The sequence below is a fragment of the Lycorma delicatula genome, chromosome 1 (assembly GCF_047948215.1).
Source record: "Lycorma delicatula isolate Av1 chromosome 1, ASM4794821v1, whole genome shotgun sequence".
Lineage (NCBI taxonomy): Eukaryota > Metazoa > Arthropoda > Insecta > Hemiptera > Fulgoridae > Lycorma > Lycorma delicatula.
The window spans coordinates 2,859,545-2,874,939 of NC_134455.1; the positions used below are offsets into that span (position 1 = coordinate 2,859,545).

The following is a 15,395-nucleotide window of genomic DNA, read 5'->3' on the forward strand; positions in this document are numbered from 1 at the left end:
TTATATCAGTTTATTCGTTAAGAATGTTCAAACGTTTGTTGATGCTTAATTGTACAGATCCAAAGCCAATGGGACAGCTACCACAACTCTCACTGAGAGGGAGAAAAAGATTAGGAAATGGAAGTTTGATGTATATGAACAATCAACTTTCATAAGGAATGAGACCCCTTTGAGAGATTAATGTAGTTATGTAACAATAAATTGAGTATTACTACTGCTAGTAAAATTTTACTAGCTTAAATATTATTCTGGGGGTATCACTTATAAAGTTATAAAATGAAAAAAAGAATAGAATAAAAAACGAATAAATAATTAATAATTTTAAATAGATAATATATTAAATGACATTTTACAACGCACAATAAATATATAAAAAATATATATCAGAAAAATTAAATTAAAAACAAATATGTATTTAAATATAAATATGAACTTTAACTAATTTCATAAAGAAAATATTTTATTAACGTTATTAAGTAACAAAATATTACCATTTAAGAACGAGGCATATTCATAAATTAAGGGCCATTGGCTTATATTTAAATATTAGAGGGTCTACCTGACCTTACACATTGTGACTACTTCCTCTTCTTGCATTTGAAAAAAGTGGCTTGGTGGACAGAGGTTTGAAAACTACAAGGAACTTAAGACTGCCATTATCAACTGGTTCAATTCCCAGGTGGTGAACTTATATGCAGAGGGGTTAAAGAAACTGGTGCAGCATTATGAAAAATACTTAGAACTGAATGGTGATTGTGTGGAAAAGTGAAGTAGATATCCAGTAAACTAAAACTAAGTAAAAACCTTTTCTCACAAGTTAATATTTTTGAACGACTAAATGGCCCTTACTTTATGAATATGCCTCATATATAAATAAATTAATGACATTTATTAGACAATATTTGTGTGTATATATATATATATAATACTCCATACTGATTTATTATAACCAGGTAGTACAAATAAAATTGCACTCAAACCTTACAATACTTATATGTTTTCATCTGAAGCATATTTATGACCAAATTCCATTAATGACTAGCAGAAGTTTTCGAAACTTTGCAATTCACACTAATTTGTAAAGGCAAATAAGTATATAATCTGTTTAGTTCTTCTTACTCGTAAAATAAATGAAGTTGTCAATATTCAGCTGCCTTGTTAATAGCTGAGATTTTATATTCATAATGTAAAAATGTAACTTTCTCTTTATTGTTCAGTATTAACTCGGAGTTCATAGTCAACATGACGTTTCATTAAATCAGATATTTCATTAACAATGTATTAAAATTATGGAATCATTAAAGATTATACATAAATATAAACTGATAAATGTGTTAATTTATTAGTCTTGAACCAGTGAATTAGCATCAGAATAATGGAACGGTATGTTATTCGATGAATACTGATGAAGTTTTCCACTCAGTTTGCATCTATGAAATTTTGAAAAAATGAAAATACAGCTGGTTTTTAAATGGTAAATGGTGATTGATAAGCAATCAACTATGTGCACCAAGAACTGTTTCTGACATTGTATCATATGTACCTCACAATTTAACAACAATTAAATCCAGCTTTTAAATATTTCTTCTTAATATCATTACGAAAACTAATTAAAAAAAGATGATCAGGGTTGATTTCCATTTTTGTGATTACTGGCTCTGAAAAATCACTGTTAATAACAAATTTTCTATTTTTTAAACAACAGCTGGTGGTAAACAATTTCAACATAAACTTTAAAATAAATGTGTTTGAGTCTGATTTTATTTTTCACCACGTTGTATTATAAATCATGTTATAAAATATAAATACTATATAACTTTTTTCTTCAGTAAAATCACTCATTTCTTTTTTTTTAATTTTTATTATTTATTAAAAGTAACTTTAAAAATAAATATTTATGTGTTCATGAGTTTTACATTTGTATAATTAAAATTCTTTATTAAATAAATAAAATTGTTTTAAAAATAAATAAGTATGCATCTGAAACATAAAAACAAAAACATAAAATATGATTAATTACATGAAATATTTTCAATAAACAACAATTTAGTATTGGATATATAAAATTGATTTTGGAAAATTCACAAAAATCAGTTTGGTAGTTTCTTTGATTAACTCTGAAAAATTTACATACATCCATGAAATATATACATTATAAAATATTCAAAATGAAAACTGAATGTCCTCATACATATTTTCATATTTACACAAATTTATATGCTATAATTTACAGGTGAATCAAATGTATGGTAGAAGATATACAAAGATGACAGCTAATTTGTTTTACAAAAAATTTAAGGAAACCGTTCGAGACATAAGCTTAATCTTAAAAGACCATGTAAATATATGTATTTACATGGTCTTTTAAAATTAAACTAAAAAGCTGTAAATGCTATGGTATTAATGGATCTGAGAAGGCATGTGACAATGTTGAACAGAAAAAAACAATTAACATTACATTTACAGTAATTAATTTATTAAGTAAACATTAGTTAATTTTAAATTTTAAGAAAAATTAAAATATAAAATCAAAGAGCAGATGAGTATTTTAGAAGATAAGGAAAGTAGTCTCCGATTCAGAAAGTAGTCTCCGATTCAGAAAGAAGTCTCCGATTCAGAAAGAAGCGAAAACAGAAATGTAGCTTGTTCCCTCTGCTTTACAATTTATATATAGAATAAATAATACAGAGATTTTTGATTTTGGTTTTTGAAAACCAAAATTGACAGTGGAGTAACTATCCAAGCAATTTTTTACTTTTCCATAGGGTTGGACCTGTTTTAATTACATACACAACTCCACATGAAAATCAGAGGGCATATTCATCCCTGGACTTCTTTTCCGTCTTTTTCGGATAATTAAAATCTTGAGATCTTGTGCTATACCTTAAATGTGTAATAAGTGCCTTGCAGGTGATTAGTGATATGTACTGACCCCCGTAGGGGGAGACACCCTCTGCCATCCCTCTGTTCCAAGCTCTTATGGGCTTTACCGGAGGTCATCTTTGAAACCTTGGCTTTTGACATATTCCAGTCTGCCTTGGCCAGGATGCCACCGATGCAACTGCCATGAGTGACACTCCCATCGGTGTACTACTATTTAATGAACTCAAAACAAAACACATCTCACTGAGTCTTAAGTAAGACTGAAAGGACCTAACTAATCAAAGCAATTAAACTATCTACCTGTAGAAGGTAAAAGTGAGTTCAACACACAACATGAAACATAAAAACGAAACATAAAAGTATTACATGGAACAATAACATAGTGTTTGTTTCAATGTTACTACATTGAAACAAAACAAAGGACAAAAACATAATAAATACAGGAGAAATTCAAGCAAAGCTCTAGATCCCCTCTGCAATCTGTTCCTTTACTAAGTACACTATAAAACTCTCCACTATTGCCCATTCTGCCTGACTTCTCCAGTTTACACAGAGATCCAACGCCGACTCGATTAGATCAAGCCGACAAATGGTCTCTGTATTCATTAACTTGTACTTTGAGCATTTGTATAGAACAAGGTAGGTGTTGCCCAATTGTCCACACTGAGGACACATCCCAGAATCTACCAGGCCAAATTTCTGCAGTCTGTCCCTAAAAGCCCCATGGCCGGAAAGAAATTACATCACATATTTATTAGGGTACACCCAAGAGGTGTCCTGCAAACCAACAACATTTGGAGAGAGATCATTCGTATAATGCCCACCATCTGTCTCCCGGATTCCCTGTTGTATTTTATATATAGCCTGTTGTCACTGAAATAACTCGGCATAACAACTGTGAGTTTCTGTTGGATCCCTAGCTATATTGGAATTTCAGGCAATGAACGTGCTGATTGTGTGGCATAAGAGAATTGTTTGCAGCCTCTTCTAATGAATTGCTTATTTCAAACAATCTTGTCTGTTTTTTGAGAGAGTGGTTCATGATGAGTGGCAAAGTGAATGGAATGCTACCATCAACAATGAAGTTCGTCCAATTAAGAACACTTTCAGCTTGGAGCTCTTCTGCAGGAATAACCATCGAGAGGAAGTTATTATTTGCCATTTACGAATTGAGCACACTAGGCTCACTCATGGATATCTCATGATCCAAACGGAATTACTGGCTTGTGTTTGCTTGGAACTAGTCAATGACATTACACCACGTCCTTTTGGACTGTGTGTAATTTGCTATTGCGTCAGAAGTTTAAACTGGGGGGATAACATCTGAAATATCTTAGGGAACAATGTAATGATATTATCGAATGTCTTGTGTATGATTTCTTAAGGTTTTGCATGTGGATTCAGATATTTGATTATTCATATGATCTTTTTTGTCTATCTATTCCATTGGACATATGCCAGATCATTATTTTATTCTTTTTAAGTTACATTTTTAACATTGTACTTTATTGTGGTTTTATTTTGCCTTTAGCATAGAACATAAGCGTTTCCCATCTATGCTGTGTTATTGTTTAAGTTGCACATCTTTTATTACAGATATACTTTATTAGATTGACATCAAACCATAAAGATTTCTTCCACATAACCCAAGTAACTGGGGAAAATAGGCATTACAAACAAAGAAAATAAATTTGATGTTTATTATACTTACTGAAATTAAACTACCGCCCGCAATATCCAGCCATTTCACGAACACTACAGCTCTTTCTACAACATTCATCATAAATACCTCTTGTTCTTCCATGAAATGTTCCTGGCATTAAAGCTGTTGCACTGGCACGACTTTTAAATGGATACTGAACGTTCTCTATATCTGTATTCATTATCCAATCTTCATTATTAATTTCATCTAAAACATTTATTAAATTTATTCAGTTATTCTATGTAAGTATATAGGAATTGTACATTTTGTATTGTTACACAAAATTAAACAAGTAATATTCTGTGTAAATAAAATTTTAAAAACTGATATTGGAAAAGTTTATTAGATCTGTCAGTTGTTATTCGTAATACTTTTTATGTCATAAAAACTTTTCTGAATGCAAACCTTTTCCAAGTAAATTTCATCAAAACACATCTTTACAAGCTATGCATAAATCAAAAGATAAGAAAAAAATAGTTTAGAAAAGTCATCTCTGTTCTTACACGATTCTGAAACATCCAAGAATTACTTAGAGTTGAAAAAGTCAGCATTAAATCAAACTAAAACTTTATTAAAAACATAAAATGTACTGATAATGCAATCTTATTGGCAGAGAATATCAAAGAACGCCAGAGAATGGCGGAAGAGTAAAAAGAACCAGTGAACTATATGGATTAAACAAGAACCTGAAAAAACCCGAGTAAACATTTTTTTTTTTTTTTTACAAAATCCTCAACTAAAACAATGTAAAACTAAAAATATATAACACCTAAATTGAGGAGTACAAAAATATTTTTTTTTTTTTTTATTTACAAAAAAGATTTTGTACAAGTAGAGAAGAAATCTGTGTTTAATGGTTGAATGTTAATGAATTTAAAATTAATAGTATATCTATACAAGTTTGCCTATTTTGCTGTTACCAATTTTTAAGATAGGTACTTCTTATACTTATATGTAATACAAATCTAAGTTTGAAAAAAATTATGTATTATCTCAATGCAAAAAACCTGGTTTGATTACTATCTTTTAATTGAATATAACTTTTCTGCTGTAATTAGAGTTATATGTTGTGCTCTTTATTTGCTAACAGTGTTGTTATCTTCTACAATCATCATCAGTTTTTGTTCAATTTTTTTAATCAATTTGTCAATTTCTGATCAATTTTTAATTTTTGTATCTAGAATCTTGTATTTAAATATATTGATTTATAATCTTTGTTTTCTAGTATTATTTTTATTTGTCAGCTTTATTTTATTTAAGAAACGTTCAGTTTGGGAGCTTTTATAACTAATCATACTAACAATTTAAAGACAAAAAAATTTACAAAGCAACTGTTAGTTGTTATTACATATTTACCTACCTGAATACGAAGATTTTTTGAACATGGAGTTATATACACCATTACAGATTAGTTGTAAAGCTGCTACTAAGTTTTTCCCACAGTATTTACCATTTTCTCTTTTATCAAACATTTGGAATAGGTCAGTTTGTGCTTGAACAAAATCGAGGTACACCATGCAAACTATCAAGAGTACCAAACGCTTTACAAACATCTGAAATTTAAAAATTTAATGTTTATATATTATTATTTATGTTTTATGTTATTGTAATGTTTTTTGTGCTTTTCATTAGCGTGAATGTATATTACATTTTTGAAAACTGAAACAACTAGTATTTGCTTTCCACCAGTAGTCTTGTTTAATTACTTGTTAAGGATCTTGTTAAGATATGTAATAGTCATAAACAGCTGGGGGACATACTAACTTTGTAGAAAATAGTAAAGGTATACTTTTAAGTCTTATTTAATTGACTAATGCAATTATCATTAATCAAAAGGTTATTAAAATTAGCAATGTATATTTCTGAAATTAGAAGAATCCCGCTCTGAGTGAAATAAATTTAGAAGTTCATTCTTTAACGGTGAGAAGCGAGTGTCCCTCTCCACAGAGTGACCATTAAGTTCCCTTAACATGATTCAACATGCACGTTATTAGAAATGCATCTGATAGGACCATACTAATAGGAGTTCCTTTTTGAAGTAAGTGTTAATAGCATTTAATATCAAAAAATGCTTAACAATTATTTTATTTCTTGGCTTAGATTGACTGGTATGAAATTAAATGTTCTTTTATAGGAAGATTAGCTGTAGCTCATTATACTTAGTCTGAAAGAGAAATTTTAAGAGGGATAGATTAGTAGAGGTTCAATAATTTAGTGGCCATCGATTATTGTTTAAAATTATTTTTTATTAGTTTAATAAATAAGTAAATAAATTAATAAAAAAATTAGTATAATAACTTAACTGAGTATAATAATTATTATTTTCTATTGTAAATAATAAATGCCTATGTAAGTATAAAAGAAAGAGTTGATTAACTTCTTTGCCATCACATCCACTTGGTAAGAAGTGCTGGTATAAGCCCCGTATTATAATGAAAAAAAAAATTATGTGTAGAGAGAGAGAGGAAGAGATAGAGAAATTATAATTTTATTGGTATTTTTTTTAATTATAAAGATTTTGTATCCATCTGCATTCAGAAAGTGTGAAAATTTTATTCTATAAGTGAAGAGATAGAGACCCTCTAATAATATTTTTACAAGATATTCTAAAATAAGATCCATTGGTTATCTGCTGCTGTTGATTTGTGTTCTGTTGGTGGAATTACAAACTGTTTATAAATTTGATGAACATTTTAATATTTACCATTTTTAAATAGTTCAATCTAAGCAATTTAAATTAAATATTTCTGTTAAACCAATTATCTCTTCTATCAAACTTTACTTATATTTTTATTCTGTGTAATTTTTTAAACATATGTAATTTATTGTTATTAATTTATAATAATGATATTCAAAACGTTTGGTTTGTTTTCCTTGTAATATAATCTTCAAATTTTTATTAAAATTTTTGTTGTCACCATATTTAAATTTTTTTTAAATTATGGTCACAACATATTTCATTTTTGTAATATTTTTAACAATTAATTATTACATTATTGTTCCTAACAGTTTGGCCATCTTAATAAGACTTACATATATGAACAAATATTAAGTACATTGATAAATCAGTTATTAGTAATATTGGTAATTTTAATATATATATATATATATATATATATATATACAGTTAAAGTGGATATCCAATTAATATTTGATGCGTGATTTGTAAAGAGTATTTAACGATTAATAGATGATTCTGCAAAATATGTATCATCATCGAATGAACTGCAAGGTGGAAAAATCCCTAATGCTGCTGCTGTCTCCATCCATTTCTGTCTCAAGCCTTTTCCTTCATTATCTTATAGTTTCTTATCTTCACCTCATCAATTAATTTCATATTTTTCTTTGCTTCCTTTCTCCTACTGATCCTTCTGCAAAAATGTTATTTAGGGAGTTATGTGAGGTAAGTTTTATTTCTTCTGTATTATATTTATATTGGAACTGTTTTTCTTGGGCTCTACCTTTCAGAGATACTTATTCAGGTACATTTTCCATGATGCTATTTATTGTTATGGTTATAATGTTTCTGACATTCAGATGTACAATTGGCAGATGTAATGAATGATACATCACTACATAAAACAGGTACTAATATTGTTTTATTATATGTTAGGATAAGATGGTGATCAGTAAAAAATTATATACTGGGTTTTTAACAAATCTCGACATTTCATACCCTAAGGAGGCTATTAAGACAAAACAAAACAAAAAATACCCCACTGTACCTCGTATATTTTCACTGGCTGTCCACAACTGCTTATTTGGGTTTCTCTTCATTCACAGCTATCCATCATATTGATGTCCTTCCCCCTATCCATTAATTGGGGACACATTCTGTTACATACAGCTAAGCTCCCAATCCATAAGACACGGTCAACAAATACTCGTACATAGCAAAATGTAATTTGAAAGCAAGTCGTATAATAATTTTTTATTATTTGTTTATTTATGTTCATTGATTTTAATTTTTATTAAATTAATTTCATTTAGTTAATTATTATAATTCAGGTTCTTTTATTTAAATGTTTATTTACATTTAACTAATATTACAATCTAAACATTTATTTCTTGTTTTTATTTTAGTAAAATTAGAATATTTTTTCTCTCCTTTTCATTTCATTTCCTTTTTAATTAAATTTACGTAATATCACAGAAACTTATAGGAAGCTTATTAGTGGGATATGTAAACATAATTTTGTAGCATATGAAAAATCCCCTGCCTGACCAGGATTGAAACCCAGGGACCCCGAAATAAAAGGCCAAGACATTACCATTCTCCTATGGAAAGTGGTATTTTATTACATATTTTAACTGTTATTTGTTGAAATTTATTAAAAAAGTTTTTGATTAGGAATTAAGGGACAATTATTAGACCATGTTTTTAAAATTCATTTAATTTGTAATTTTGTCCAATTATTTGTGGATATAGAAATGTAGTTTCATCTCATGTTATATTTGGTAAAATATTAATATTTGTTGTAACTGGAGATTAGTTTTAATTTCTTTTTCTTTTGCCTGACTAGAAATTATTAAAAATTTAATCAGTTTATTTGTAACATCCCTTTTTGTATGTTAATCATGTTAGTTCTTGGTGGACTTTATTAACAAGATACTCATAAAAATGGCAACTACTCCTTATAATAACTAAGATCTTCTGTTACAACGATTATAACAAACAGATAGTGTGAATCAATTAATTAATATTCTATTTCTTTTTATTTATTTTTTTTGTAATAGATTATTTTAGAAAACTTTTTAATTTCACTGTTGAGTGGACATGATATTAACATTTTTCTAATAAAAGAGATATGTTAATTTATTGTTTTATACACTTACCTCATTCTTATGATGTGATATTGTAAAGCATGTGAATTAAAAAACAATAAAGTTGGTTTCTCTGAGAGTTATGATATGCAACCATTTTCTTCTATGATAAATAAAGTGAAGATATCGCTTAAAAGTTTGAGTATTATCTGGATTTTACTGAGCTTGACATGTTGATATGGAAAATATATCCGAGTTGGTAACAGGAAACAGTAGACATGCTTCATTTCTCATGTTCCTTAGTAAGCATGCCACGGGTTATTTGTTATTCTTGATAATGGCAAAGTTATTTTCAGTAATGCCTACTTTACATCACTACAACAGTTGCATTATTTTACATAATGAACAAAAACAATAAATAAAAATAAATAATAAGCAGTTATTTAGTAATTAAAAATAATTGCTTTTATATTGCAAATGAGATTTTTATTTGAAAATAAAAATGATTTTAAAATATTTTATTTCATGTGCTGGCGATAAACGGTAACTAGCTGGAAAAAAACTAATCTAGGTGTTGTTTAATGAGCAACTTCCCACAACAGTAATCGCATGTCTACATTATTATGTGATTGTTATGATTCTATCTCCTATTTGTATCATTTTAAAATTTCTTTTTTTCTAATTCCACTTACTTCATTTTTAATAACTGGTAATTTTATTTATTATATACTTTTTTATTAGCAGCTTTTAAACTTGAAAAAAAAATTAACCGATTGTTAGAGAATACACAGTCTGTCTGATACAATCATTGTAACAGAAGATCTTAGTTATTATAATGAGTAGTTGTTTGCATGAATAACTTATTAATCATGCCCTGTAACAACTAATATGATTATGGTACCTAAAGTAAAAAAGTGTTATTACAGATAAATTAATTAAATTTTCAAATGGTAATGGCTGAATTTTTTTGTGCTATAAGGGTGTGAAGCGAAATGTTATTATACGATTAAAAGTGTTATAAGTAAAATGTGTTTTTTTATTAATCTTTAAATGAATAAAATTGCAAAAGTAATTTTAAAGTGATTGGAGGATAAAATAAGAGGATTCTTTATTTTAAAATTATGGGAGTATGGTCTTACAGGATGACATTAACAGAGTCCATGAATGGTTGATAAAGAACAGGTTGCCCTTGAACCTTGAGAAAACCGCTATGATTACTATAACAAGGAAAACACTTGCTAGCAAGTATTCGTATAAAATCGACAACTCTGCTATCAGAAGGATAAATGAAACTATTGATTTAGGCATAACATTTGATAAGAAATTATTGTTCACACAGATTGTAGAATCCACAGTATTAAAAGCTAAAAAGAACTTAGGCTTGACACTGCGGGTGAGTTATTTTATTAACACCAAGTCAATCTTAAGGTTATACCAAACTAATGTTAGATCACCTTTGAAATATCGCATGGTAGTTTGGAACTATAAGAGGGCATGTACTAACACTAAGATTAAGGTGGTTCAAAAGAAGTTTTTTCTTTGGTGGGCATAAATTAGTTACCAGAAGCATATTGGGGCTTATTTCAAAATAACAGAAGAACATTGCAGGACTCCATATTTTTTTATAAGGTCCTTAATGTCAGAATAGTGTTGATATTTTGAATGTTGAGCTTTAAAGTGCCTAGTTTAGATAAAAGGAATCATTGTCTCCTATGCCTGAATCAGAGAATGCATCTTTTGCTATCGGCTAGAAGTATTGATATTATTCATGGACTAAGCAGGGACACTGATATTTTCAATGTGAGTTTTGTTAAGAAGGTTAAAGATCAGCTATATGTAATGAAATTTTTATAGAAACCATTATTTTAATTGCAATTGATATTAATTAACATAATTTGTATCGCTTGTCTTTATTGTGCGATATACTAAGGCTTTACTGTTCTGCTATACAAAATAAAAACAAATAAATTATGAAGCGAACTACCAAGTTTCAAACTCATCATCAAAGATATTACGGGAATAGTACAATTATCTCAATTTTTATTATATATATATATATTTTTTTTACTGAACTTAATTTGTTATGTTTTTGTAATAATTTTTGTTGTTATAAACATTAAAAAAAAATGATTAGTTATATCACAAACAAATACATTTGCCACGACCTCCAAATCTTTATTTGCTAATTTACAGTAAAAAAAAAAAATGTGATTAGTCTATCATGCTATAAAAACACTTTTTTTAAATTCAGTTAATAAATTCCTGCAGTTGTCTTACATTGTTATATTTCCGGGTGAAAATATCACCGAGATAAAAAACTTTATCTCCTTTCCCATGCTACATAAAGATTTTGATGGTTCTAAATAAATCAATAATTTTAAATTATACAAGTATATAGGTATCCCAAAAGGTGTAAATCAAAGGGATTATTCACGACAACGAATAAAAAATAAAAATTGTTTTGGATAAGTGCCATATCTAACTTCATTTTCCCTCTATCCACTATTTTATCATTTTTCAATAAAAATTAATATTTTTAGAACTAATTGAAATACTTTAATGAAATTCAGTGTACATAAATTTAACATCTACAAAATAAATAGGTTTGAAAATTCCACAATATTTAATTATTAGTACTTCTGTAATTATTTGCTTTATCAAATTATCTTCTTTTTTTATTTAATTAGTTAAATCTTTTGCCTTTTATTGTGAAAAAAATTACAAAATATTTGTTCAAATTGGTTAAAAAATAACTAATATGTAACTGAAATTATTCAAAAAATTATACTGTGACAGTTTTGTACTTGTTTACACTTCCTTCTCGAATCGAATTAAAAATAAATTAATATATTAATCTCTATCACTGATATGCATACTTTTAAAAATGTTTAGGTTATATTATTTGTTAATCATTTCAAATCAATGAAGTTAATTTGTTATACATTTGCCATTTTGTTTTGTGATTTACAGTGGCATAAGTTAAAAAAAACTTGTTTATAAAGAAAATGTTCAATTTTAAATAGAATTACTCCATAAATAGCTTTTTAAAGATTTGTTATCTGAGATTAAATTAAAAAAATTATTTCACCACTATATTTGAAGTAAATCTTAACATAACTTTATACATTAATGGTTATCCGAACTCAGTCCAACTGAAATCTTTGTTATCCACAACAACCAAAAAAAATATTTTAAAAATTTAATGATTGAAAAAATATTTTAAGATTATATATCTTTCACAAGACTGAACAAATTATAATAATTGTAGTATTTACCAAATTTAAAAATACAAGGTAACATTTTTCAATCATAAGTTTTCAAAATAACTGTTTAAATGTATATGTTGTTATACGTCATAACTGTTTAATGGTTTTATGTGATCTGAAACGAAAAGATTTTCCAAAAAAATCTGAATGGGCATAGCCATTCAGAAGATTAATTGATGAATGAGGAATAAAGTAGTTTCCCGTAACCATTTTCCTGAATATATACTGTTATAAATCAGCAAGCCACAAGCATATTGTTTTTAGTTTTACAAGTAATACCTTTACTGTAGTAAAGGCTGTTATAATGAACATCATTACTCTTAGAGAAAGCAATTGTAATTTTTGTATATTAAATAAACGTGAACTACAATCATAAAAAATATTAGTATATTAATTATTGTTTGTAACTTAATAAATCCATATTCGAAATCGGTTCTCTTTCTATTTCAGATAACTGGGTATCTGTGAAGTAAATTTTCAATCTATTATTAATTTTTTTCAATAATTTATTTTACATTCGTCTTGATTTTTATCAATCTTAGTTTTTTGTATTGTATTTGTTTTTTTACTTATAAATTAATTCACCACAGGAACTTACAAAGAATTATTTACGTGGAAATATGAAAACGGTTAATTGCGGCGTTTGAAAAATGCCGTGCCTGATCGGGATTCGAACCCATGACCTCCGGAAGAAAGGCTGAGAGACGCTACCACTCCGCTAAATATCGGTGTAGTAATTTTTTACAGTTTTTTTTTTATAATTTACTATATAGTTTAAATATGTGCGCGCGCGCGACTATTTTAGTTTATTTTGATTAGTGTAATCTTTTAATATTATTCTAATTTTAATTGATTTTTTTTGTAGGATTATTTATTGACGCAGAAATATAAAAGGAACAGCATTATAACTATGTAATTAATGAATAAATAATTTTAACTTAAAAAAAAATCGGGTAATGAATTGCGTAACTTTCTCGGCTACATCGGTCAGCCGGAAAAGATATACAATCAATTTTTGAATTTAAAATAAATTATTTTTTTAATTAGAAAAGTATTTTTTGTTACCACAGACCGTTGGAGTGATATGAACCAAAAATTTTGATATTGCGGTTTAAGGCCTATCGCTGTAGAAAATATAGATGCAAAACACTCCCATTAAATCTTTTTCTGATGCAAGATATACATTAAAAAATAAATAAAAAAAGTATATATTATACATTTAAAGTCATTTTTTAGGGTGGTTATGCTCTTGCTGTTTCATTTTGCCATTCACGATGGTACGTTTAACATAAGTTAAAAAGAAACGTGTTTAAAAGAAAATGCCCAATTTAATTTTAAGTAGGATTTCACTATAGCTTTTTAAAAATTTCGTTAATTTTTTAAAGAACTTGAAAAAATTCGTTATTTGGATTCAGATTTAAAAATTATTTCTACAACATATTCAAAGTAAATCTAACATAACTTTATTAAATTATCGATTATCCGAACTCGGTCCAACCGAAAGCTTGATTATCCGAAACAACCGGAAATTTTTTTTTTTGTGATCTCGAAAAATACTTCAATTTTTGTAAGAAAAATTTTGGTTACTAAAGTGCCCCAGCAATGATTTGAAATTTTATTTCAGTCTAAACAACCCAATCCCTTTTTCAAATTTTTACAAAAATTAAAAAATTTCCCCCCGAAGGTACAGACCAACACACTCATACGTATATACACACGAACGTACGCCTGACAAAGGATTTGAATTTTTTCAAACTTTTGAACTTGGGTGTATTGGAATTAGAAATATTTTTCGCAGATTATTTACAATTTATTTAAATTTGTTTTTTTTTGTTAAATTTTAAAAATATTTATTTAGGCATAAAACTTAAAAAAAGACCAATTTTTGTAGATTTTTTTTTGACCGATTTATTTTTCCTCCGTTTAACTGTGACCGGGAAATACAATTATGTCAATTTGATATTTTTTTTTAAGGAATGATCTGGTTCCATTTCTGAAGTGAAAAAAAAATATTTTTCTAAAATAAAATTTAGAAACCGTTTGCATTATTTGATGAAATTTTTACGTTTTTTTAAATAAATTTATTTTTTTTTAAAGAAAACTTTCTGGATTTGTGTCTGAATAATTTATGTATATATATATATATTTTTTTTTTTTTTGATTGACAAAACTAATATATTTTTTTGTTTACAAAATGTAAAAAAAAATTACCTTTTGTTTCGATGTTCCGTTTAAATTATTTTTACTCAGTCACTTTATATTATTATTAATATTATATACCGAATAATAAATAATATTTTCAATAAATATTTTATTGATCCATGTACTTCTCACGGATTTTCTATATGATATTTCGCCATCGAGTTCGGAGAATTATGTATGTACTTGTATCTCTTAAACAATCTTTATTATACTTTAGTAACGATGACCACACAATAAATAACATTTGTAAACAACTGAGCAGAATTGTCTTGGTTCTCTAGCCTTCTAATCGCATATCCCCTTTCAAACTAAACCCACTCACACTGTACATGTTAAATAAATAGTGCAAAACAGACCACATAACATTTCTGTTGTAGGTTCATTTATCCCCACTACCATCTAACCTAACCTGAACAAAAAATTCCTACCAATGAATTCTTTTTTCTTTTTTTTGTTTATAAAAGGGATACCTGATAAATGTAGCCTATAATATGTTGTATATAAACTCTCATTTGGGTAATTTTTTTTCGTTTTGTTATTATTAATATATATATATATATATATATATATATATATAT

The 15,395-nt window shown here is 27.4% G+C and overlaps 2 protein-coding genes across 10 annotated transcripts in view; one reads left to right on the top strand and one right to left on the bottom strand.

The window, feature by feature from the left end:
• LOC142321545 (uncharacterized) overlaps positions 1 to 15,395 on the top strand; it is an 81,019-nt gene that overhangs the window by 2,637 nt on the left and 62,987 nt on the right. The window lies entirely within an intron of this gene.
• LOC142321482 (LIRP-like) lies at positions 317 to 15,150 on the bottom strand. Its single transcript, XM_075359634.1, has 4 exons — positions 14,827 to 15,150; positions 5,946 to 6,138; positions 4,595 to 4,792; positions 317 to 1,980 (listed from the first exon to the last, which is right to left on the bottom strand). The coding sequence occupies exons 2-3, from the start codon at positions 6,136 to 6,138 to the stop codon at positions 4,605 to 4,607; spliced, it is 381 nt and encodes a 126-aa protein (XP_075215749.1). The 5' UTR covers positions 14,827 to 15,150; the 3' UTR covers positions 317 to 1,980; positions 4,595 to 4,604.

Coding starts and splice junctions, on each gene's coding strand:
- LOC142321482 (XM_075359634.1), bottom strand. CDS start 6,138: ATGTTTGTAAAGCGTTTGGTACTCTTGATAGTTTGCATGGTGTACCTC. Junction 4,793..5,945: donor CAAAAAATCTTCGTATTCAG/GTAGGTAAATAT, acceptor TAAATGTTTTAG/ATGAAATTAATAATGAAGAT.